Below are 25,988 nucleotides of genomic sequence, written 5' to 3'. Positions count from 1 at the left end.
GACATGCAATAGCAATGGTTTCCCAGCCCTTCACAAGTGAATTTAAGATATTTATATGTGGAGGAAGGACTCTGTTCCTTTTTCTGTTGATCTAGAATATGGAATAGGTAAACTCTTGATCGTCATGTACTTAAAAATAAATAAATAAATAATAATAATGACAGTGTCTAAATAACCCATGCTTGAATGCTTATTACTCACTAGCAATGTACTTATGCAACTTGTGATTAGACTTAAGTAAGTAGTGGTATCTACAGTGGTTATGTCTGTGTGTCTATCACTGGATAATTAGCTGTAGATAGGTCACAGGCACCTTTTACATTTTTTTTAATCATTCATTATGCAAGACAGAAAAAAAGTGTTTCCACTTCTGCAATATTTCTGCAGTCGTCTGTGGGACGAAGGACATGGAGTGGGCAAGACGAGAGATTTCTTGAAAGTCCAGGCTTAGTACCTGGTAGATCACCCAGCCAGGGTGTGCTCAGCTTTCTTTGCTTTCCCTACTCAGATATTTTCTGGAGCAGTTGCTTAACCTCCTGTGCACATTATACCATGTTCAGCACAAGCTTCTGCATAGGGTATTTTGGCAGAATTGTCCTTTGGTCGCTGTTCACAATGAAATGGCTCCCTCTACTTGAGAAAACTGGAAGCTTACAGAAATCAGACTCTCTGAACAGACTCTCACTCAACAAAAAAAGAAGTTGCAGGTGGCCAAGGAACCAGATTAATGTAGTAGCTTTTTGTACCTTGTAGGTCTCTGAAAAATCATTTGAGATTTTTTTTTTTTCACTGCGGAAGAATACCAGCAGAGAGACCATATATGATAATTGTTTGCAAGCATGCAGGAAATACACTGTTGCTTCCTAGGATGTTTTTAATTAGTTACACTAGTTACACAGTGAGCAGGTTTCTAAACTAGGTGCAGGTGGAAAAAAAAGAAGTGAATCCAAACAGAACCAAGCCATAGGAGAAACAAGGTGATGTGGAGAGCAAGTCCTGCAAGAAGGGTTTAGGAGAGCTTCTCCCATTTAACCTAGTGAAACCAAGGCGAAAGAGGGAACAGAGTTGTTCTCTCTGCAGTAGTTGTGGGGAGCTTAGAAGCAAAAGAATGTTGTTTGCATCAGGACAGTGGGTAGAATAAGGTGAAAACAGAATTAAATTTGAAAATTGGAAAAAAGTTTCCATCCATAAGAGGAGGAAAATGCTTCAGTAAGAATAGATGGACAAAAAAGATGTTTAACAGTGGACTTTGATTGACTTTCTGAATGGGAAAAGCATTATGTTTTTATGTACTAGAGGGGACCAAACTGAATGACCCCAGAATTCTTCCTGTTCTCATTTTAAGCCAAGGAAGTGCTAAGTGAGCCGTTCATACTTTTATTTTCAAATTGTAGAGTTGAGGTGTATTACAGACCTTTCCTCTCAGGAAGCACTGTGAAATTCATAGGGAATGCTGGGAACAAACACGTACAAGTGAAGAAGTCTGTTCTCTAGACCTGATGTTATTTTGAATGTCTGTGCTGTATTTCAGAGAGGCACGATGCCCTCTATGTGGTAGGCTCTTTGGATGAAACACTGGAGCTCAGAGGAATGAGGTATCATCCCATCGATATAGAGACCTCTGTGATAAGAGCACATAAGAGCATTGCAGAATGGTAAGCGACCCAGAATTACTTCTATCCTTTTATTTCTTCTGAAGCACTAGAAGTCATGTTTGTGCAGAAGAACATGCTAGATAGACAGCTTGCTTTAAAGACTGAATTTATCAAGCTTTGCTTTATAAACTACTGCCATTAGAGGAACGGAAATATGACCCCCCCTCCTTTCCACACCTCCGCTCAAAAAAATAAAATCCTTCATCAGAGTTTGATTTCCATTGTCTGAAAGATGGGGAGGGCAGGATGTGAGCAAGGTAGCAGGGCACTTGAGGATTGTGTGGTGGTTGTCCCTGGCTGTTGGAGTGAATGCACTTGTTGTGGTATAGGCATCTGGGGGATTTCGTAAATGGTGTGTTCTCTCACAATTACTATCTGTATCAAACCAACAGTGCTGTATTTACATGGACCAACCTGCTTGTGGTGGTTGTGGAATTAGAAGGCTCAGAGCAAGAAGCATTGGACTTGGTTGCACTGGTAACAAATGTGGTTCTTGAAGAGCATTATCTTATAGTTGGTGTTGTAGTCATTGTGGACCCAGGTGTTATTCCTATCAATTCCCGTGGCGAAAAGCAACGAATGCACTTGAGAGACGGATTTTTAGCTGACCAGTTGGATCCTATTTACGTTGCCTACAACATGTGAAAACACAAAATCGCAACAAGGCTAAAGCACCAAAATCTAGAAACTTTCTGAATAGCATCTAAATCAGTTTGTGTTTTTAAGAGCTTTTGAAGACCGCAGGAAAATGGAGATACCAATCTTCACAAGCCTTCATCTCTCAGACTGTGTTTGCTTTCATAAATCCATTGCAACAATTACAGCTGTCTTAGGATGGAGAATTTACTGGAATTCCTGAAGGAAATTTAACAGAACTGTCATGGACCAATTTTTTTACAATAATTATGAATGTCAATAACTTGATGCACTGCATACAAGGACAAAAAGTGGGGTGGGGACAGAACACCAGCTGTGAGGAGGACTCTTGCAAATACTGAAAGTTGTGAGTAACCATTTGGAGCTAACTCTCCATGTGCTTGTTTGCAATATACTGGTGGTAACTGTGCTGGCACATAACTTTCAAGATTGCATGCATCTCTGCCAGATTCTCTACTGTACTGAAAGGAATTTGCACATACTTGGGGTTTAAAAATGCAGCCTTTTATTTTAAATCATTGACTCATCCTCATGCAGAAGAAGACAATTCATTCCAATCCTGGATTCAATATTGCAACATTATGCTGCTGTTCAGCCTTCTTGCACCAAACAAAAACAAATACTGCATCTGTAACACGGTTACTTACGGTGCCATGCTGGACTCTGCAGTGCTATAAACTTTATAAGAAAATATAAATATCTAGTTTTAACTACTTGATGCGGGAGGCTTAAATGTTCTTGCTCTCATAACTTCATGCTAAATAGTAAAGTTGCTTGTTTTCATGGCATTAAGCTGTTAATTACTGCCCTACGTAAAGCCAGGTTTTTTGAAACTTCATTCCAAAGTCAACAGTCTCTGAATCATTGGTAGAACTATCTACAAAGCATGATCTTGCAATATGTTTTCCCTGAGTATCCTGTCCTAAAACCTATATAATAGTGACTTTTTCCACCATGGAAAAGATATTCAGTGTTTGTGTTAGCTGGATTTGCTGTGGTACAAATTTTCATCTTTTAGTTGTATTTAGGCAACATTCTTATTCAAACTGAAATATCCAATTAGTAGAGTCACGCTTGTCTAATTAAGATTTTGAAATTCCTGCCTGATCTTACACTGCAGTAAACCTAATTCAGAAAGAGAATGTGAAATTATTCAAGTACTACTTATGTTTGAAAAAAAAAGCACGAGTCTAGCAAATAACTATTTTTATAGAGCTAATAAAGAGCTGGAGCTATTTGACTTTTTTTTTTTTTTTTTTTTAATAATGCATGAATTTGGCAAAACAGCCATGTTTTTTCGCAAGGCGATTCTGCCTGGATCAGTGCCTAAGATAGATGGATGTTAGTCCCATGAGAGGAGGACATCAAATGACTCTTGCTCAAATAAACCTATAAATTCTTTAACAGCAGCAACAAAAATGCTTTCATATATAGTAATTCTTTGCCCTCATGGTGTTTAACTGTGGTGTATTATACAGCTATGTATCTTGAAACTCTTAACTGTAATTATGTACAGAACTTGTGTAACTTATTGTTTTAAGTACAGTGACCTTAAGCAATGGACTGCAGGACACTCCTCAGAACAGCTGGCAAAAGGAAAGAACTACCTAACCCCCATTTTAATGTTGTAGTTTTTTAGCGAATAAAGCATTGTAAGTTTTTGGGGTTTTTGTTTTGTTTTGGTTTTTTTTGTACTGAGATATTGGTGACAGTGAAACAAGTTGCCTTGTAAAGTAAAATGTAAAATTAAAGAAAAAAAAAAGCACATTAAACATTTCAAAACTGCTCTTGGAAATTTGCCTCACTCAATCTTAAGCTTCTGCCTCTTGGACTAAACTGTACCTTTTTTGGTTGGATTTCTTTACAGCTCCACCAGGCTCGCTGTCCTTCCATTTCAGTCCTCTGGTCCTTGTGTTTCATAGCTGAACCCCAGGAAGGAAGAGGCCGGGCCCTTCCCTGGGGTCGGGTCCCTCAGGAGCCGCCCGTGCCCTGACCTACGTGGCTGCTCTCCGTCCTGTCATGAGAGGGAAGGAATGCTATCCTCTAAACCCCGTTTGTTTTACTACAGAAACCTCTTGTTCTGCGCAGTTACATTAATCTAAAGCCACTCGCCAGGGCCGCTGCGGTTTTTGTTTTAAAGCACGAGGCTCTGAACATGTTTCCCTCCCTCCCTCTTCACCGCCCACCAAAATGGCCGCCGCCCCCCCGGGGCGGGCCCGCGCTGCTGCCCTACGTAACGGCCGCGGGCGGGGGGCGCATGCGCGCCGCGCGCAGCAATGGCCGCGGCTGCCGCGGGCGGGGCCGGGACGCGATGGCGGCGGCGGGGCGGCCCCTCGGCTGCGGGCAGCGCGGCAGGGCCTTCGCGCGGGCCGCCGCGCTGGCCAAGCACCGGCGCGTGCGCATGGGCGAGAGGCCCTTCCGCTGCCCGCTGTGCGCCAAGGCCTTCACGCAGAAGGCCGGCCTCGTGCTCCACGTGCGCCTGCACACCGGCGGGAGGCCCTACAGCTGCGACAAGTGCAGCAAGGACTTTGCTCCTCTGCCCATCTCGTGTCGCACCGGCTCCTCGAGTCCGGCGAGAGGAACTTCAAGTGCTCGGCCTGCGGGAAGGCCTTCGAGCAGGTCTCCTTCCTGAAGCAGCACCTGAAGACCCACGAGGCGCGCGAGCCCCAGCGCAGCAGGGTGCAACCGCACCAGGCTGACCCAGAGCAGCAGCAGGAGGGAGGGCAGTAAAAGTCACTAGAACGAGGACTGCTCCTGGCCCTCCTCGCTGGGCCCGCAGGAGGAAGAGTGGCCAGCTTCATCTTCCTGAAAGTAAAGGACGTGCCACCGCGTGTTATTCCAGAGAGCGTTTCTGAGCAGTGCAGCACAAAATGCTTTCCTTGGGCTGCAAATCTCCCGAAGCTCCTGGCTGTCGGTGTCACGTGCCGATGTTCTGCCATCACGGAGAAATTTTGTGCAGTTCATGAGCTGTGGTGGTTTTGTTTTCCATGGACGGTGTTTTGGGGGGTAGATTTCCAAAGGTTCCCAACCAGCCAAAGCAGCTAGTTTTACAGGGGTGGAAAAGGACATGTTGTATTATACATGAAAAGGAGTGAGCTGGCCTTGTGTCTCACCAGCTCTGCCAAGCTCAGCACCATGCGTTACACCTTCAGTTCCTCATTGAGGACCACTGCAAAGCTGTGCAGAGCCACAGGAAAGGCTGGGTCGTGGGAAAGGAGGGATTCCTCACCCATGGAAAATGACATGTGGGATTCTGCCAGACAGCCTCACTTGCAGCTCCCTGTGCTGAAACATCAGACCCATCAAACCCAGCAGAATCAGGGCTCAGGCTCAAGACAAGGTCATAAGAGCTTCATCTGCCCTTCATAACCCTGGGATGCTCTAGGACAGACGGTGTCCCCATTGGGTACCCACATGCACAGCCTCAGACCCTTAACTGCTCATGTAAAGAGCTGAAAGAGAGCAGGACCAAGGAATGACGAGGATGTTAAAAATGCAGCTGCAGTAGCCTGGATGCTAAGTGATATCTCACTAAAGGAGCACAACCTGGACTGTCAAAAATACTTGTTCGATCTACCTTGAGCACAGGATATCTCTCCTGCTTGCAGGGCTCCTTCCCTCAGGGTCACTCCTTTCTTGCTAGTGCTTTGTGTTTTAGGAAACAGAAGGTTTCTCATAACCCACTGCCCAGCACAAGGCTGCAGCACTCTGCTTGTCTCCCATTAGAGCACAATGTGGGCCCTTCATAGCGGATGCAGGGAGGAAAGCCAGTGTATTTCTTTGTCTCTCTGGCATTGTGGCACCAGGCTCTGCCAGACCACGAGACAAGGGCTAGGGGTCATTGAACTGGGTGAGAAAAGTAATGAAAACAGAGGAATTTGGGTAGGAGGGGGAAGACGATGTTTCTAGCTTGATGGGGCTGTGCATGCAGCTCCTGTGCACAGAAAACCCTTAGAGAGACTGGGCTGCTGCAGGACCCTGCTTGGTTCTGTGGTGCTGTAGCTGCTTCTGAACCCAGAAATCCAATGGCCAGGGATGAGCTGGGGCCCTCATGGGAAGCCTCAAATGTGCCCTATAAGCAGACATCCCAGGACACGTTCAGAAATCAGGCAGGTGTCTGTCCAAGTCAGTGGGGAGAGATGGAGCAGGCCTGATACAGCATCCCACATGAAGGTCCAAAACGCCCGAGAGGGCCTGTATGCCCCAAGAAGGACCTGCTGGGCCCTACATCATCTCTGCAGATGTTCCCTGCACCTGTATCTGAGCAAGAGCAGAGACTAGGCAAGCTCCATGGGAGATCTGCAAGGCTAAGAACTGGTGTCTCCTGGTTGGGAAGCACAGATAGAGGCAGCCGTATGGCCATTTTCATCTCAAAGATCCTTGGCTTGCTCTAGCTCCATGTTGTGTCTTCTTCAGGTTCAGTTTCTCTGAAGTTGAAACACTAGGACACTGTTTTAAGCTGCTTCTGGTTGCCTTTATCCATTTAAACTGCGTAAGAGAAGCAGCACGGCTCTCCCTGGTGAGGACCCACACTATGAGAGCAGAAGCATTTCCAGGCATAAACTGAAGGCAAAGTAACATCCATGGGAAGGACACCAGAATGACAAGTTGTTCAGAAAAAAAAATACTGCCACTGAATGTACCCAGGGCTGAATCTGTGTGAATTAGGCCTAATTTATAAAATAAATATCAAATTAGTTGCACCATTTTCAAAGTAAATCCATTTATTGTATCTTCTCCGAACAGGCTCTGAGGCTCTGCAGGACAAGCAGCTTTTTGCTAGGGCAAGAGCTTCTCAATTCGATTTGTAGTTTCTGCGTGGAATCGGAATCATCTCAGAAGCATGTTTCTGTCCAGGGATGCTGATGGATGTTGATTTTGGGTGCAGCGCTTGCATTGTTGCAGCCCCAGGCCCAGGGAACCACCCTGCCGGATGCTGTGCAGACACAGACAGTCCCTGACCCAGCCCCGTGAAGTCAAGGTTGGATTTTAAACCCAAGTATTGACAGCTATGAATTCAGACCTTTCTACATGAACCACCCCCCATCCCATATTCTACTTGATGTGAGCTCACCTCTGCGGGACGAAGGATGCCAGGTCCCTCAGAAAGGCATCAGGAGCAGTTTTTATTGCCAAATTCAAGCAAGGGTTCATAAAAATCCCACCCAGCTTTCATCATTTCTAGCTCCCATGCTTCTTTCCAAGGACAGATATGGTTTTTATAGTGGCTCATATAAAAGCTCCATCCTTCCTGGCAGGGCAGATAAAGCATAAGAAGCTTTTCTGCAGGAGGAGAGGAAGGAGAAACGCATCCATGCTGCCATGAAGTCAGGACAGGCACTTGAAGCACCTCCGTGAAGGGGAGGGACATGGCAGTTCTCACACCAGATACCCCAGACAGGCTCCATCCCATGGGCATCCGCACAGTCCCACAGCCCATGGTGGACCCCTCCCCGGATCCTGCACCCAGGACACAGACTGCACCCAGGGCATAGTCCACAGCAGAAGCGCCTGACCCACCCCATCACCTGATGCCAGATGGTGGAAACCACCACCCCCCTTCGCCCCATCCCTTGCCACCTTTTTACGAGGTGGGGCAGACCTTTGTGCCCAGGCGCACAGTTTTTTTCCTGTGTCTCCATGGTTGCAACATGTACAAAACACAAAGAATTATTTTATGGGTGTCCGCCCTTCCCGCTGCATCCCTCCTTGCTTGGGCAAGGCCCACCTATTTAAAAGGAACTGAAGGGCTGATCCTACCACCCCAAGAAGAGCCGTGCTGAGGACAGTGACCAGGGCTGCTGCTGGGAGAGGTTGCAGTTCCTCTCGACTTACCAAGGCAGAGGTTTGAGCTTTCGGATTTATAGCAAATGGGGCTGACAACTGTGCTGCATTTGGGGCATGGGGGCTGTGCCTCATCTCCACAGAGCTTTAGTGCAGCCGTGCAGAGGAGGCAGGACCCACTGTCAGGATCTGTCTGCTGTATCCAGCAGGCCCTGAGCCAAGGCAGGTTGGGGAGAGCCCCTGCAGGGCTCGGCAGCTGAACACACCGTGCTTGCTGCAATTGCTTTTTCTGGGTTGGATGACACCCAAGGGGACAGGGCAGCTGCGAGGACCTGCGGTGGGTGCGATCCCCGGGGAGATCCCCGGGTGCCGTTGTGCTTAGGGACAGATCTGGGGGCAGGAGAGCCGAGTCCGGGCTGTTCACCACGCGATGGTGTCGCTCTGCAGAGCGTCAGGGGTTCAAGCCATTAACGGCATGTCCTTCCTTTGCAGCTTGGGGGCGCAGAGAGGATGTCGCACCCCCACCCAGGTGAGGAGGCTCAGTGGGACTGGGGCAGACCCCATGGGGGCCGTTACCACTGGCACCCAAAGGGCCAAGGCTGGGCTACTCCCTTCCTCCTTCCCAATATGCCCCATGCTACTCTCCTAGCAGGATCACATGGCCCCGTGGAGGGTCATGCAGGGAGGGTCCTGGCGCCTCACCACGCTCCCTGATGTATCCCCACTTTCTGCAGGACCACACGGAGGGCCACCACCACCACACCCTGGGCCTGGCAAGCCCGGAGGCCCAGGACACCCACCTGGACCTCATGGTCGCCCACGTTTTCGCCTACTGGATCTCCTCCGACCACGTCACCATCCGCCGGGTCCCCCCCCCCCAGGTCACCATCCACCAGGTCCACCACATGGACCTCACTGATAGGCACTGAAGGGCCAGGAAGACCTGCTCTACATGTCTACATGTCTATCTTTACTGGCCACCTACTCCCCGTGCACTTCCAGGAGTGGCCAGGGAGAGATGCTACCTGCTGCCCTGCAGCTCCCCATTCTCTTCGGGCTGCTCTTCCCATCTGATCTTTGCACAACCTTGTAAGAATCTCTGCCAGAAACTGAGGCTTTCAGCTTTTCCTTTTCAATAAAAGTCCATTTAACCTCTCTGCTTAGGCCAAATGGTTTCTGTGGCTGGCAGAAAGGACTTCTGAGCTACACTTCCCACACAGACATGATGACGCAGCCGGGACGCACAGATGTGGGGCTGCTGTAGCCCCTGCCCTCCCCTCTTACCCGTGCAAGCCACTGACACGCCGAGGGGATGGGACTGCTGACAGCTCCCTCCCAACTTCTCTTCTCACTGAGGTTGGAAGCTGTGCTGTTACCTCCTCTCTCTTCCACCCATCTCTGGTCCACTTGGCCATCCCCCCTGCCCAGCCTCAACAGAGCAGAGGAGCCAATGACAATTCTGGGGTCATGAGGCTGGATATGCATCCAGAGGGGCTACTGCAGTGTATGCAAAGAGCTGCTCTGGCCTCAGCAGCCTCATTCTGCTGGTTTTAATGACTCAAGTTGATGTATGGCTTAATGACACCGTTGCTGTATGGTTCCTGTAGCTCGTGGGGAAACATTTGAGCGCTGCTTCCCATGGGGTATGACCACCTGCTGGGTGCTAGGCCAGCATGGGGAACCTACTGTCTGCCCCCCCAGACTAAAAAGGAGTTTGAGGGAAGATGCAGCCAGCCCTATGCCTGAGGGGGATGCACAGCAAAAGGGTAAACAGCCACAGGCACAAGCCATGGCAGGGCAAATCCCCAACATGTATCAGAAAACCACCAGAGTGGTGCAGCCCTGGGACCTGGGCTGCGTCCTGTCCACACGCATCCAGCCCCTGCACTTCGGGTCACCCCTGCTCCGGGCAGAGCTGGAGGCAGGGACGGCCCTGCCTGCCGGGCACAGCCTGGGCCCGGTGCCTGGCTCCAAGCGCCTCCGCCTCAGGCTGCCATTGGCGCTGTGACACTGCCTGGGGCCCCGGCTCTCCGCCCCCGTCATAAGAAGCCCACGGCTGCCCTGGGGCCGCGTCGTCATCTCAGCTCGGCCACTGGCAGGGAGGTGAGTGAGACGGGCAGGGGAGGTCAAGGCAGTGGCTGGTACTGCTGTGAGGGGCTGTGGAGCCAGTGTGGGGGGACTAGATTTGCAGGCCAGGGCTGGTTTTCTCCTGCAGCCTGGGCTGAAGCATCCACCACCTCCCTCCTGGCCCAGGGCCACACCACCGCCATGTCGGAGCTGGAGAAAGCCATGGTGGCCATCATGGATGCTTTCCACCGGTATACAGGGAAGGAGGGCGATGAGCACAAGCTGAAGAAAGCTGAGCTGAAGGAGCTCCTCAACCACGAGCTCCCCCATTTCCTTGGTGTGAGTACGGCATGCCGTGGGGCCGGGCTTGACTGCCTTCGCTCGCCCCCGGGCTGGGAGGACAGGCCGGAGCTGGTTGCGAGGGGCATCGCCTCCCTGTACAGGGGCACTGTCCTGCCTCCCGGCCCAGCAGCCTATTCTTCTGCCTCCAGGAAATCCATGACCAGGAGACAGTGGACAAAGTCATGGAAGCGCTCGACAGCGATGGGGATGCCGAGTGTGACTTCCAGGAGTTTGTGGCTTTTGTGGCCATGGTCACGGCTGCCTGCCGTGCATCCCTGGAGCACGAGTGAGGTGGCGAGAGGCCACCTGGCCGCCTCAGATGGCCCTGGCGTGGCGTGAACACCTCACTTGTTCTGCTTTTCCTTCCTGCACTCTCACTTAGCTGTCTAGTCATCAAAACCACATATAATCTAGATTCCTTAGCTGCTCCTTACCTAATGATACCTGTGAACAAATGGTCACTTACCAATTGGCTGGTTAGGCAGAGAATCTAGAAAGATTCAGATGGGGAGGGATCTCTGGATGTTCCTCCTGCCACCTCCTGTTCAAGGCAGGGCCAACTTCCATGCGTGATCCGACTGCTCTGGGGCAGGTGCAGTTACGTTTGGTGCAGAACTCTCTGAAATCTGGTTCCATTTTCTCTGTAATTATCTTTCAGGTGGTAGAAAATTGCAGTTCTATACCACCCCCTTAGATTTACATCTTCAGTCCAAACCATCTAAATTCTTCAGCCTTCCCAGGTTTCTCTCAATGTCAGGCTTGCACTTGGCTTAGCCTTGGCATAGGCCATCACCTGCTACCCCACTTCGGTGTCTTCTGCAAACTTGTCTGGAATATTTTCTTTCTTTTTTTTTTTTTTTTTTTTGTAGTTGTGGCTGTTCTCTTAACACAACGGCTAACAGTAGCAAGTTTGGGGTGTAATTTTAGTAGGATTCATTCGTGTGTGTGTGTGTGTGCATACATGCTTGTAGGTATTTGTTTCTCTCGTTTCTGTGTTTATTTAAAGTAACATAATGCCATTATAAAAAAAAATAAAAAAGGCACCAAGTGTTGATAACAGTGAATCAGTGGCTTCTGTCAATCCCTAAAGGTTAAAGCTTTTCTGACTACTGGTCTTCTCTATTTTGCATGCTTAAATCTTGGTTGTTGGAAGTCAGGTTATTGAAAGGTCCTTTCTATGATCCTCATTTAGCATTCAAACAGATCTTTATTTTACTTTTTTTACTTTCTCCTTATTGAATATATCACTATGATTTGCATGGGATATAGTCTTGCTGTAGTTAAGCTGAGCTGTATCTTCAGAGTTCCCACTGTGTTAGAGAAAATTCTAGCCTATGTCTGTTGGGGTGGTGTAATATTAAGTAATATATAAGGAGATGAAAGGAGCCTGTTCTCTTGCACACTTTTCCTCCTGCATTTCCTGTTTCTTTGGCTCCTGCTGTCTTTGACACTGTTTAGGTCATGTTACCAATGAACTCCCTAATATCACTTAATTCTGTTTAGGCTGGCTTGCTCTTCACTGTTTGCAATCCTGAAACTCTGCCGTGGTTCAGTGTGGATCAGAGGTCCAGGGGAGTCTAATAGTGAGGGTGAATTTAAAATACAGGTTGCACTACCACCTTGGAGCTCTCTTGGAATGTCACTTATCCCTCCACTGGGATGAATTTCCCTTTCTTGAAAGAAATGTGATATATGGGAACACTGACATGGAGGTCCTGAAGTCAGCTAGAAGCTCTTTTAACTGTCTTACTGTATCATGAGTAACTGAGCACAAGCAGCTGCCACCGTAGCAGCTTGGTCAGTGCAGCTAAGGAAAAGATAACAGTGGATGCACTGGAATACACTTCATTACACTTCATAAATCTTTGTACAAATTTCTTCTTTTATTTTCTCAGAGTGCGCCTGGTAGAGAGAGGTTCTCCGCACAGTCTGCCGCTTATGGAGTCTGGGAAGGTGAAAGATTTGGAGAGCATTAGAGTAAAGCAGCATCAAACTATCTCCTGAGTTGATTTATGTTTGCACTTGGAGCTATCCAGACTTGAGAAAGCACCAAATAATCCTATCCCCTCTTTACTGTTATCTGTGTGGCACGCAGCTTCTGTTGGAGCTCAGTAATGAATCTGTGCTGTGAGGGGCTGTATATCCCTTATTAACCCTAGTATATCTGGGAGAGCCTCTAGAGAGAGGGAGCTTCAAAGGAACAGCTAGTTAAAACGAAGCAAAGCTCCTAAAGCGAAGTACCAGGATGTTGTGTAGATACAGCTGGAAAAATCACAGGCCTTCACACAGAAGGCAGTTTTCAGGTGTGAAATGGATGGATCAACTTCAAAGCTTAAGTACAAGCTGCATATACAGCTGCTTGATGTTTAAATGATTAAGCATCTTTTTTTTGGAAAAAGACAGTTGGTATCTATTATAGAGACAAGCAGAAAACGAAGAACTGTGGGGAGTGCTGGCTGCTATGGCACTGCATTATTAGCTTATCTTTCCTTCGATTAATTTTTTATTTTTTGATCATATGCTTCCTATTGCAGATTCTTCCAGGAGTAAAAGTGATCATAGCGCACACAGAAACCAAGGGACCTCTGGGAGACTCACATTTAGGAGAGGTAAAGTGTTGCAGCTCTTGTACTTTGTTTATCATCAGTGATTTAATACATAGATGAATCACACAGGTAAGTGCCTGTCTGTTAGTGGGATAACAAAGATCACCTTAATGTGACAAGCAACTGAATGACACGGAGCTGAAATCGTCACAGCAAAACATTTGCATGCTTCTGTGAACGTCTGCATAGTTTGCTCCCTCCTCTGCCAAAATATTGCATACCAAGTGTGGTGCCAGTTGATTAGTCTGTGTCTGAATGGCAGCTAGAAGATGCAGTGAATTTCTTGCTATCATTATACACTCCATCAGCGGAGAGTAGCACTGAGATACTTTGCTGCTTGGTTTAATCTCTGTTCTACATGCATTTGGATTGGAGTGTATAAAAAATCTTCTATTAATAGAAGACCTTGGATTAAAATAAAGAAATACTTTCTGAAGAGCCAAACTCCCTTTTTAGTCCTTTTTCCTAGTCATGTTCTCTAGAGCAAGAGTTATTTAGTGACCCTTATAAAATAATTTCTGCCGTTTTAGGAACAGCAGAATTGTCAATGGAATAGATTTTCTTAAATCAATAAATTATGCTGTCCGATATGGCAAAATAACCTATGTTTATATGGGAATAGATTCCGCCTGACATTACTGCTTATTACTCACTAGCAATGTACTTATGCAACTTGTGATTAGACTTAAGTAAATAGTGGTATCTACAGTGGTTATGTCTGTGTGTTCATCACTGGATAATTAGCTGTAGATAGGTCACAGGCACCCTTTACATTTTGTTTAATCATTCATTATACAAGATAGAAAAAAAGTGTTTCCACTTCTGCAATATTTCTGCAGTCGTCTGTGGGACGAAGGACATGGAGTGGGCAAGACGAGAGATTTCTTGAAAGTCCAGGCTTAGTACCTGGTAGATCACCCAGCCAGGGTGTGCTCAGCTTTCTTTGCTTTCCCTACTCAGATATTTTCTGGAGCAGTTGCTTAACCTCCTGTGCACATTATACCATGTTCAGCAAAGCTTCTGCATAGGGTATTTTGGCAGAATGGTCCTTTGGTCGCTGGAAAAAAACTGGAAGCTTACAGAAATCAGAATATCTGAGCAGACTCTCACTCAACAAAAAAAGAAGTTGCAGGTGGCTAAAGAACCGGATTAATGTAGTAGCTTTTTGTACCTTGTAGCTCTCTGAAAAATCATTTGAGATTTTTTTTTTTCCAGTGTGGAAGAATACCAGGAGAGAGACCATATATGATAATTGTTTGCAAGCATGCATGAAATACACTGTTGCTTCCTAGGATGCTTTTGATTAGCAAGAAGGGTTTAGGAGAGCTTCTCCCATTTAACCTAGTGAAACCAAGGCGAAAGAGGGAACGGAATTGTTCTCTCTGCAGTAATTGTGGGGAGCTTAGAAGCAAAAGAATGTTGTTTGCATCAGATCAGTGGGTAGAATAAGGTGAAAACAGAATTAAATTTGAAAATTGGAAAAACGTTTCCATCCATAAGAGGAGGAAAATGCTTCAATAAGAATAGATGGACAAAAAAGATGTTTAACAGTGGACTTTGATTGACTTTCTGAATGGGAAAAGCATTGTTTTTATGTACTAGAGTGGACCAAACTGAATGACCCCAGAATTCTTCCTGTTCTCATTTTAAGCCAAGGAAGTGCTAAGTGAGCCGTTCATACTTTTATTTTCAAATTGTAGAGTTGAGGTGTATTACAGACCTTTCCTCTCAGGAAACACTGTGAAATTCATAGGAAATGCTGGGAACAAACACGTACAAGTGAAGAAGTCTGTTCTCTAGACCTGATGTTATTTTGAATGTCTGTGCTGTATTTCAGAGAGGCACGATGCCCTCTATGTGGTAGGCTCTTTGGATGAAACACTGGAGCTCAGAGGAATGAGGTATCATCCCATCGATATAGAGACCTCTGTGATAAGAGCACATAAGAGCATTGCAGAATGGTAAGCGACCCAGAATTACTTCTATCCTTTTATTTCTTCTGAAGCACTAGAAGTCATGTTTGTGCAGAAGAACATGCTAGATAGACAGCTTGCTTTAAAGACTGAATTTATCAAGCTTTGCTTTATAAACTACTGCCATTAGAGGAACGGAAATATGACCCCCCCTCCTTTCCACACCTCCGCTCAAAAAAATAAAATCCTTCATCAGAGTTTGATTTCCATAGTCTGAAAGATGGGGAGGGCAGGATGTGAGCAAGGTAGCAGGGCACTTGAGGATTGTGTGGTGGTTGTCCCTGGCTGTTGGAGTGAATGCACTTGTTGTGGTATAGGCATCTGGGGGATTTCGTAAATGGTGTGTTCTCTCACAATTAATATCTGTATCAAACCAACAGTGCTGTATTTACATGGACCAACCTGCTTGTGGTGGTTGTGGAATTAGAAGGCTCAGAGCAAGAAGCATTGGACTTGGTTGCACTGGTAACAAATGTGGTTCTCGAAGAGCATTATCTTATAGTTGGTGTTGTAGTCATTGTGGACCCAGGTGTTATTCCTATCAATTCCCGTGGCGAAAAGCAACAAATGCACTTGAGAGACGGATTTTTAGCTGACCAGTTGGATCCTATTTACGTTGCCTACAACATGTGAAAACACAAAATCGCAACAAGGCTAAAGCACCAAAATCTAGAAACTTTCTGAATAGCATCTAAATCAGTTTGTGTTTTTAAAAGGTTTTGAAGACCGCAGGAAAATGGAGATACTAATCTTCACAAGCCTTCATCTCTCAGACTGTGTTTGCTTTCATAAATCCATTGCAACAATTACAGCTGTCTTAGGATGGAGAATTTACTGGAATTCCTGAAGGAAATTTAACAGAACTGTCATGGACCAATTTTTTTACAATAATTATGAATGTCAATAACTTGATGCACTGCATACAAGGACAAAAAGTGGGGTGGGGACAGAACACCAGCTGTGAGAAGGACTCTTGCAAATACTGAAAGTTGTGAGTAACCATTTGGAGCTAACTCTCCATGTGCTTGTTTGCAATATACTGGTGGTAATTGTGCTGGCACATAACTTTCAAGATTGCACGCATCTCTGCCAGATTCTCTACTGGGCATCCGCACAGTCCCACAGCCCATGGTGGACCCCTCCCCGGATCCTGCAACCTGGACACAGACTGCACCCAGGGCATAGTCCACAGCAGAAGCGCCTGACCCACCCCATCACCTGATGCCAGATGGTGGAAACCACCACCCCCCTTCGCCCCATCCCTTGCCACCTTTTTACGAGGTGGGGCAGACCTTTGTGCCCAGGCGCACAGTTTTTTCCTGTGTCTCCATGGTTGCAACACGTACAAAACACAAAGAATTATTTTATGGGTGTCCGCCCTGCCCGCTGCATCCCTCCTTGCTTGGGCAGGGCCCACCTATTTAAAAGGAACTGAAGGGCTGATCCTACCACCCCAAGGAGAGCCGTGCTGAGGACAGTGACCAGGGCTGCTGCTGGGAGAGGTTGCAGTTCCTCTCGACTTACCAAGGCAGAGGTTTGAGCTTTCGGATTTATAGCAAATGGGGCTGACAACTGTGCTGCATTTGGGGCATGGGGGCTGTGCCTCATCTCCACAGAGCTTTAGTGCAGCCGTGCAGAGGAGGCAGGACCCACTGTCAGGATCTGTCTGCTGTATCCAGCAGGCCCTGAGCCAAGGCAGGTTGGGGAGAGCCCCTGCAGGGCTCGGCAGCTGAACACACCGTGCTTGCTGCAATTGCTTTTTCTGGGTTGGATGACACCCAAGGGGACAGGGCAGCTGCGAGGACCTGCGGTGGGTGCGATCCCCGGGGAGATCCCCGGGTGCCGTTGTGCTTAGAGACAGATCTGGGGGCAGGAGAGCCGAGTCCGGGCTGTTCACCACGCGATGGTGTCGCTCTGCAGAGCGTCAGGGGTTCAAGCCATTAACGGCATGTCCTTCCTTTGCAGCTTGGGGGCGCAGAGAGGATGTCGCACCCCCACCCAGGTGAGGAGGCTCAGTGGGACTGGGGCAGACCCCATGGGGGCCGTTACCACTGGCACCCAAAGAGCCAAGGCTGGGCTACTCCCTTCCTCCTTCCCAATATGCCCCATGCTACTCTCCTAGCAGGATCACATGGCCCCGTGGAGGGTCATGCAGGGAGGGTCCTGGCGCCTCACCACGCTCCCTGATGTATCCCCACTTTCTGCAGGACCACACGGAGGGCCACCACCACCACACCCTGGACCTGGCAAGCCCGGAGGCCCAGGACACCCACCTGGACCTCATGGTCCCCCACATCCTCACCTACCGGGTCACCACGGACCGGGTCACCACGGACCAGGTCACCATCCACCGGGTCACCACTCACCAGCTCCTCCCCCACCAGGTCCACCACATGGACCTCACTGATAGGCACTGAAGGGCCAGGAAGACCTGCTCTACATGTCTACATGTCTATCTTTACTGGCCACCTACTCCCCGTGCACTTCCAGGAGTGGCCAGGGAGAGATGCTACCTGCTGCCCTGCAGCTCCCCATTCTCTTCGGGCTGCTCTTCCCATCTGATCTTTGCACAACCTTGTAAGAATCTCTGCCAGAAACTGAGGCTTTCAGCTTTTCCTTTTCAATAAAAGTCCATTTAACCTCTCTGCTTAGGCCAAATGGTTTCTGTGGCTGGCAGAAAGGACTTCTGAGCTACACTTCCCACACAGACATGATGACGCAGCCGGGACGCACAGATGTGGGGCTGCTGTAGCCCCTGCCCTCCCCTCTTACCCGTGCAAGCCACTGACACGCCGAGGGGATGGGACTGCTGACAGCTCCCTCCCAACTTCTCTTCTCACTGAGGTTGGAAGCCGTGCTGTTACCTCCTCTCTCTTCCACCCCATCTCTGGTCCACTTGGCCATCCCCCCTGCCCAGCCTCAACAGAGCAGAGGAGCCAATAACAATTTTGGGGTCATGAGGCTGGATATGCATCCAGAGGGGCTACTGCAGTGTATGCAAAGAGCTGCTCTGGCCTCAGCAGTCTCTTTCTGCTGGTTTTAATGACTCGAGTTGATGTATGGCTTAATGACACCGTTGCTGTATGGTTCCTGTAGCTCGTGGGGAAACATTTGAGCGCTGCTTCCCATGGGGTATGACCACCTGCTGGGTGCTAGGCCAGCATGGGGAACCTACTGTCTGCCCCCCCAGACTAAAAAGGAGTTTGAGGGAAGATGCAGCCAGCCCTATGCCTGAGGGGGATGCACAGCAAAAGGGTAAACAGCCACAGGCACAAGCCATGGCAGGGCAAATCCCCAACATGTATCAGAAAACCACCAGAGTGGTGCAGCCCTGGGACCTGGGCTGCGTCCTGTCCACACGCATCCAGCCCCTGCACTTCGGGTCACCCCTGCTCCGGGCAGAGCTAGAGGCAGGGACGGCCCTGCCTGCCGGGCACAGCCTGGGCCCGGTGCCTGGCTCCAAGCGCCTCCGCCTCAGGCTGCCATTGGCGCTGTGACACTGCCTGGGGCCCCGGCTCTCCGCCCCCGTCATAAGAAGCCCACGGCTGCCCTGGGGCCGCGTCGTCATCTCAGCTCGGCCACTGGCAGGGAGGTGAGTGAGACGGGCAGGGGAGGTCAAGGCAGTGGCTGGTACTGCTGTGAGGGGCTGTGGAGCCAGTGTGGGGGGACTAGATTTGCAGGCCAGGGCTGGTTTTCTCCTGCAGCCTGGGCTGAAGCATCCACCACCTCCCTCCTGGCCCAGGGCCACACCACCGCCATGTCGGAGCTGGAGAAAGCCATGGTGGCCATCATGGATGCTTTCCACCGGTATGCAAGGAAGGAGGGCAATGAGCACAAGCTGAAGAAAGCTGAGCTGAAGGAGCTCCTCAACCACGAGCTCCCCCACTTCCTTGGTGTGAGTACGGCATGCCGTGGGGCCGGGCTTGACTGCCTTCGCTCGCCCCCGGGCTGGGAGGACAGGCCGGAGCTGGTTGCGAGGGGCATCGCCTCCCTGTACAGGGGCACTGTCCTGCCTCCCGGCCCAGCAGCCTATTCTTCTGCCTCCAGGAAATCCATGACCAGGAGACAGTGGACAAAGTCATGGAAGCGCTCGACAGCGATGGGGATGCCGAGTGTGACTTCCAGGAGTTTGTGGCTTTTGTGGCCATGGTCACGGCTGCCTGCCGTGCATCCCTGGAGCACGAGTGAGGCAGCAAGAGGCCGCCTGGCCACCCCAGATGGCCCTGGCGTGGCGTGAACACCTCACTTGTTCTGCTTTTCCTTCCTGCACTCTCACTTAGCTGTCTAGTCATCAAAACCACATATAATCTAGATTCCTTAGCTGTTCCTTACTTAATGATACCTGTGAGCAAATGGTCACTTACCAATTGGCTGGTTAGGCAGAGAATCTAGAAAGATTCAGATGGGGAGGGATCTCTGGATGTTCCTCCTGCCATCTCCTGCTCAAGGCAGGGCCAACTTCCATGCGTGATCCAACTGCTCTGGGGCAGGTGCAGTTAAGTTTGGTGCAGAACTCTCTAAAATCTGGTTCCATTTTCTCTGTAACTATCCTTCAGGTGGTGGAAAATTGCAGTTCTATACCACCCCCTTAGATTTACATCTTCACTCCAAACCATCTAAATTCTTCAACCTTCCCAGGTTTCTCTCAATGTCAGACTTGCACTTGGCATAGCTTTGGCATAGGCCATCACCTGCTACCCCACTTTGGTGTCTCTTGACTGTCTCTTAGTGGGATAACAAAGATCACCTTAATGTGACAAGCAACTGAATGACACGGAGCTGAAATCGTCACAACAAAACATTTGCCTGCTTCTGTGAACATCTGCATAGTTTGCTCCCTCCTCTGCCAAAATATTGCATACCAAGTGTGGTGCCAGTTGATTAGTCTGTGTCTGAATGGCAGCTAGAAGATGCAGTGAATTTCTTGCTATCATTATACACTCCATCAGTGGAGAGTAGCACTGAGATACTTTGCTGCTTGGTTAATCTCTGTTCTACATGCATTTGGATTGGAGTGTATAAAAAATCTTCTATTAATAGAAGACCTTTGATTAAAATAAAGAAATACCTTCTGAAGAGCCAAACTCCCTTTTTAGTCCTTTTTCCTAGTCATGTTCTCTGGAGCAAAAGTTATTTAGTGACCCTTATAAAATAATTTCTGCCGTTTTAGGAACAGCAGAATTGTCAATGGAATAGATTTTCTTAAATCAATAAATTATGCTGTCCAATATGGCAAAATAACCTATGTTTATATGGGAATAGCTCCCTCCTGACATTTTTTTTTTTGATCCCCTAGATATGGGTGAGTAGTCCACATAACGCTACTGGTTACTACACCGTGTATGGAGAGGAAGCACTGCACGCTGATCACTTTACTGCTCGCTTGAGTTTTGGAGACACTCAGACTGTATGGGCACGGACTGGATACCTTGGCTTTCTGCGTAGAACAGAACTTACTGATGCTAACGGAGGTGAGAAAACATTATAAAGAGAAAAAATGAAGCATTTCTTGAATTTGTTTGGGGTAGCTGAGCTAGCAAAGAGAAGCCATCCTGGAAGTTTTTATAGACTTCTGTAAGAGGTAAGTACTGAAGGTAAAAGGAGTGTTTTCTTACTCTGCATATATTCATTGCTTATAATGATACTGGATGATCATGCAAAATGGGTAATTCGTAATGATCTTCTGATAGTTTTAGAAGACAGGATTTTCATCCTTCATTTCCATTTCAACAAAATGCCATGAGCACATCAGTTAAAGCATTACTCCCTTCCTATTTGCTTCTACTTACTTTATCCTTACTGACAAAAATGTGGTATTTCAGTGCTGACCTAGAGAATACTAATAATGCCAATTAATTCCATTGTTTTAGGACATGCAATAGCAATGGTTTCCCAGCCCTTCACAAGTGAATTTAAGATATTTATATGTGGAGGAAGTACTCTGTTCCTTTTTCTGTTGATCTGGAATATGGAATAGGTAAACTCTTGATCGTCATGTACTTAAATAATAATAATAATAATAATAATGACAGTGTCTAAATAACCCATGCTTGAATGCTTATTACTCGCTAGCAATGTACTTACTGCAACTTGTGATATAGACTTAAGTAAATAGTGGTATCTACAGTGGTTATGTCTGTGTGTTCATCACTGGATAATTAGCTGTAGATAGGTCACAGGCACCTTTTATATTTTGTTTAATCATTCATTATGCAAGACAGAAAAAAAGTGTTTCCACTTCTGCAATATTTCTGCAGTCGTCTGTGGGACGAAGGACATGGAGTGGGCAAGACGAGAGATTTCTTGAAAGTCCAGGCTTAGTACCTGGTAGATCACCCAGCCAGGGTGTGCTCAGCTTTCTTTGCTTTCCCTACTCAGATATTTTCTGGAGCAGTTGCTTAACCTCCTGTGCACATTATACCATGCTCAGCACAAGCTTCTGCATAGGGTATTTTGGCAGAATTGTCCTTTGGTCGCTGTTCACAATGAAATGGCTCCCTCTACTTGAGAAAACTGGAAGCTTACAGAAATCAGAATCTCTGAGCAGACCCTCACTCAACAAAAAAAGAAGTTGCAGGTGGCCAAGGAACCAGATTAATGTAGTAGCTTTTTGTACCTTGTAGCTTTCTGAAAAATCATTTGAGATTTTTTTTTTTCACTGTGGAAGAATACCAGGAGAGAGACCATATATGATAATTGTTTGCAAGCATGCAGGAAATACACTGTTGATTCCTAGTATGCTTTTAATTAGTTACGCTAGTTACACAGTGAGCAGGTTTCTAAACTAGGTGCAGGTGGAAAAAAAAGAAGTGAATCCAAACAGAACCAAGCCATAGGAGAAACAAGGTGATGTGGAGAGCAAGTCCTGCAAGAAGGGTTTAGGAGAGCTTCTCCCATTTAACCTAGTGAAACCAAGGCGAAAGAGGGAACAGAGTTGTTCTCTCTGCAGTAATTGTGGGGAGCTTAGAAGCAAAAGAATGTTGTTTGCATCAGATCAGTGGGTAGAATAAGGTGAAAACAGAATTAAATTTGAAAATTGGAAAAACGTTTCCATCCATAAGAGGAGGAAAATGCTTCAGTAAGAATAGATGGACAAAAAAGAGGTTTAACAGTGGACTTTGATTGACTTTATGAATGGGAAAAGCATTATGTTTTTATGTACTAGAGTGGACCAAACTGAATGACCCCAGAATTCTTCCTGTTCTCGTTTTAAGCCAAGGAAGTGCTAAGTGAGCCGTTCATACTTTTATTTTCAAATTGTAGAGTTGAGGAGTATTACAGACCTTTCCTCTCAGGAAGCACTGTGAAATTCATAAGGGAATGCTGGGAACAAACACGTACAAGTGAAGAAGTCTGTTCTCTAGACCTGATGTTATTTTGAATGCCTGTGCTGTATTTCAGAGAGGCACGATGCCCTGTATATGGTAGGCTGTATATGTCCTGTGTGTGTATATGTATATGTCCTCTGTGCGGTAGGCTCTTTGGATGAAACACTGGAGCTCAGAGGAATGAGGTATCATCCCATTGATATAGAGACCTCTGTGATAAGAGCACATAAGAGCATTGAAGAATGGTAAGCGACCCAGAATTACTTCTATCCTTTTATTTCTTCTGAAGCACTAGAAGTCATGTTTGTGCAGAAGAACATGTTAGATAGACAGCTTGCTTTAAAGATTGAATTTATCAGGCTTTGCTTTATAAACTACTGCCGTTAGAGTAACGGGAATATAACCTTCCCTCCTTCCCACACCTCCGCTCAAAAAATCTGGGGGATTTCGTAAATGGTGTGTTCTCTCACAATTAATATCTGTATCAAACCAACAGTGCTGTATTTACATGGACCAACCTGCTTGTGGTGGTTGTGGAATTAGAAGGCTCAGAGCAAGAAGCATTGGACTTGGTTGCACTGGTAACAAATGTGGTTCTCGAAGAGCATTATCTTATAGTTGGTGTTGTAGTCATTGTGGACCCAGGTGTTATTCCTATCAATTCCCATGGCGAAAAGCAACGAATGCACTTGAGAGATGGATTTTTAGCTGACCAGTTGGATCCTATTTACGTTGCCTACAACATGTGAAAACACAAAATCGCAACAAGGCTAAAGCACCAAAATCTAGAAACTTTCTGAATAGCATCTAAATCAGTTTGTGTTTTTAAGAGCTTTTGAAGACCGCAGGAAAATGGAGATACCAATCTTCACAAGCCTTCATCTCTCAGACTGTGTTTGCTTTCATAAATCCATTGCAACAATTACAGCTGTCTTAGGATGGAGAATTTACTGGAATTCCCGAAGGAAATTTAACAGAACTGTCATGGACCAATTTTTTTACAATAATTATGAATGTCAATAACTTGATGCACTGCATACAAGGACAAAAAGTGGGGTGGGGACAGAACACCAGCTGTGAGGAGGACTCTTGCAAATACTGAAAGTTGTGAGTAACCATTTGGAGCTAACTCTCCATGTGCTTGTTTGCAATATACTGGTGGTAACTGTGCTGGCACATAACTTTCAAGATTGCACGCATCTCTGCCAGATTCTCTACTGTACTGAAAGGAATTTGCACATACTTGGGGTTTAAAAATGCAGCCTTTTATTTTAAATCATTGACTCATCCTCATGCAGAAGAAAACAATTCATTCCAATCCTGGATTCAATATTGCAACAATTATGCTGCTGTTCAGCCTTCTTGTACCAAACAAAAACAAATACTGCATCTGTAACACGGTTACTTACGGTGCCATGCTGGACTCTGCAGTGCTATAAACTTTATAAGAAAATATAAATATCTTGTTTTAACTACTTGATGCGGGAGGCTTAAATGTTCTTGCTCTCATAACTTCATGCTAAATAGTAAAGTTGCTTGTTTTCATGGCATTAAGCTGTTAATTACTGCCCTACGTAAAGCCAAGTTTTTTGAAACTTCATTCCAAAGTCAACAGTCTCTGAATCATTGGTAGAACTATCTACAAAGCATGATCTTGCAATATGTTTTCATTGAGTATCCTGTCCTAAAACCTATATAATAGTGAGTTTTTCCACCATGGAAAAGATATTCAGTGTTAGTGTTAGCTGGATTTCCTGTGGTACAAATTTTCATCTTTTAGTTGTATTTAGGCAACATTCTTATTCAAACTGAAATATCCAATTAGTAGAGTCACACTTGTCTAATTAAGATTTTGAAATTCCTGCCTGATCTTACACTGCAGTAAACCTAATTCAGAAAGAGAATGTGAAATTATTCAAGTACTACCTATGTTTGAAAAAAAGCACGAGTGTAGCAAATAACTATTTTTATAGAGCTAATAAAGAGTTGGAGCTATTTGACTTTTTTTTTTAAATAATGCATGAATTTGGCAAAACAGCCATGTTTTTTCGCAAGGTGATTCTGCCTAGATGAGTGCCTAAGATGGATGGATGTTAGTCCCATGAGAGGAGGGCATCAAATGACTCTTGCTCAAATAAACCTATAAATTCTTTAACAGCAGCAACAAAAACACTTTCATATAAAGTAATTCTTTGCCCTCATGGTGTTTAACTGTGGTGTATTATACAGCTCTGTATCTTGAAACTCTTAACTGTAATTATGTACAGAACTTGTTGTAGTTTTTTAGCGAATAAAGCATTGTAAGTTTTTGGGGTTTTGTTTTGTTTTGTTTTTCTTGTACTGAGATATTGGTGACAGTGAAACAAGTTGCCTTGTAAAGTAAAATGTAAAATTAAAGGAAAAAAAAAAAGCACATTAAACATTTCAAAACTGCTCTTGGAAATTTGCCTCACTCTATCTTAAGCTTCTGCCTCTTGGCCTAAAATGTACCTTTTTTGGCTGGATTTCTTTACAGCTCCACCAGGCTCACTTTCCTCTGGCCGTTGTGTTTCATAGCTGAACCCCAGGGAGGAAGAGGCCGGGCCCTTCCCTGGGGTCGGGTCCCTCAGGAGCCGCCCGTGCCCTGACCTACGTGGCTGCTCTCCGTCCTGTCATGAGAGGGGAGGAATGCTATCCTCTAAACCCCGTTTGTTTTACTACAGAAACCTCTTGTTCTGCGCAGTTACATTGATCTAAAGACACTCGCTGGGGCCGCTGCATTGACCTAAAGACACTCGCTGGGACTGCGCGCAGCAATGGCCGCGGCTGCCGCGGGCGGGGCCGGGACGCGATGGCGGCGGCGGGGCGGCCCCCCGGCTGCGGGCAGCGCGGCAGGGCCTTCGCGCGGGCCGCCGCGCTGGCCAAGCACCGGCGCGTGCGCATGGGCGAGAGGCCCTTCCGCTGCCCGCTGTGCGCCAAGGCCTTCGCCCTCTCCTCGGGGCTTGTGCCGCACGTACACGGGCGAGCAGCCACACGCCTGCCCGCTCTGCGCCAAGGCCTTCGTCTCCTCCTCGCACCTTGCCCTGCACGTGCGCTCCCACACGGGCGAGCGGCGCTACCACTGCCCCGCATGCGGGAAGCGCTTGCTGCAGTCCTCCCACCTGGCGCGCCACAGGGCCGTCCACATGGGCGAGTGGCCCTTCGGCTGCCACGACTGCGGCAAGCGCTTCGGCCGGGCCTCGCATCTCACCACCCACCGCTGGGTGCGCATGGGCGAGAGGCCCTTCCGCTGCCCGCTGTGCGCCAAGGCCTTCACGCAGAAGGCCGGCCTCGTGCTCCACGTGCGCCTGCACACCGGCGGGAGGCCCTACAGGTGCGACAAGTGCAGCAAGGACTTTGCTCCTCTGCCATCTCGTGTCGCACCGGCTCCTCGAGTCCGGCGAGAGGAACTTCAAGTGCTCGGCCTGCGGGAAGGCCTTCAAGCAGGTCTCCTCCCTGAAGCAGCACCTGAAGACCCACGAGGCGTGCGAGCCCCAGCGCAGCAGGGTGCAACCGCACCAGGCTGACCCGGAGCAGCAGCAGGAGGGAGGGCAGTAA

General features: G+C 47.4%; 1 protein-coding gene, 3 long non-coding RNA genes and 1 pseudogene across 5 annotated transcripts in view; all 5 read left to right on the top strand.

The window, feature by feature from the left end:
- The window catches only part of DIP2A (DIP2 acetate--CoA ligase A), a 96,397-nt gene extending 93,663 nt beyond the window's left edge, over window positions 1-2,734 (top strand). For both annotated transcript variants that reach the window (XM_088536711.1, XM_088536713.1), the window contains 2 exons: window positions 1,532-1,655; window positions 2,048-2,734. In XM_088536711.1, coding sequence (XP_088392837.1) covers window positions 1,532-1,655; window positions 2,048-2,300 — 377 coding nt within the window. In that variant the 3' untranslated portion in view covers window positions 2,301-2,734. The remainder of the gene's footprint in view (window positions 1-1,531; window positions 1,656-2,047) is intronic.
- Window positions 2,735-4,623: 1,889 nt separating this feature from the next.
- Window positions 4,624-25,988, top strand: LOC104579989 (uncharacterized; annotated as a pseudogene).
- Window positions 12,341-20,441, top strand: LOC148591800 (uncharacterized). The gene is made up of 3 exons (XR_015914021.1): window positions 12,341-12,458; window positions 13,040-13,114; window positions 20,381-20,441. It is a non-coding gene; the product is annotated as an uncharacterized LOC148591800 (long non-coding RNA).
- Window positions 14,799-16,025, top strand: LOC148591801 (uncharacterized). Its single transcript, XR_015914020.1, has 2 exons — window positions 14,799-15,072; window positions 15,465-16,025. It is a non-coding gene; the product is annotated as an uncharacterized LOC148591801 (long non-coding RNA).
- Window positions 22,556-24,066, top strand: LOC148591799 (uncharacterized). The gene is made up of 2 exons (XR_015914022.1): window positions 22,556-22,657; window positions 22,909-24,066. It is a non-coding gene; the product is annotated as an uncharacterized LOC148591799 (long non-coding RNA).

This window comes from Tinamus guttatus, unplaced genomic scaffold (genome assembly GCF_059628265.1).
Source record: "Tinamus guttatus ecotype Peru unplaced genomic scaffold, ASM5962826v1 Tinamus_guttatus_pri_ptg000702l, whole genome shotgun sequence".
NCBI classification, from domain to species: Eukaryota; Metazoa; Chordata; class Aves; order Tinamiformes; family Tinamidae; genus Tinamus; species Tinamus guttatus.
The sequence above is the reverse complement of the archived record's forward strand: the minus strand, read 5'-3'. Positions and strand labels throughout refer to the sequence as shown.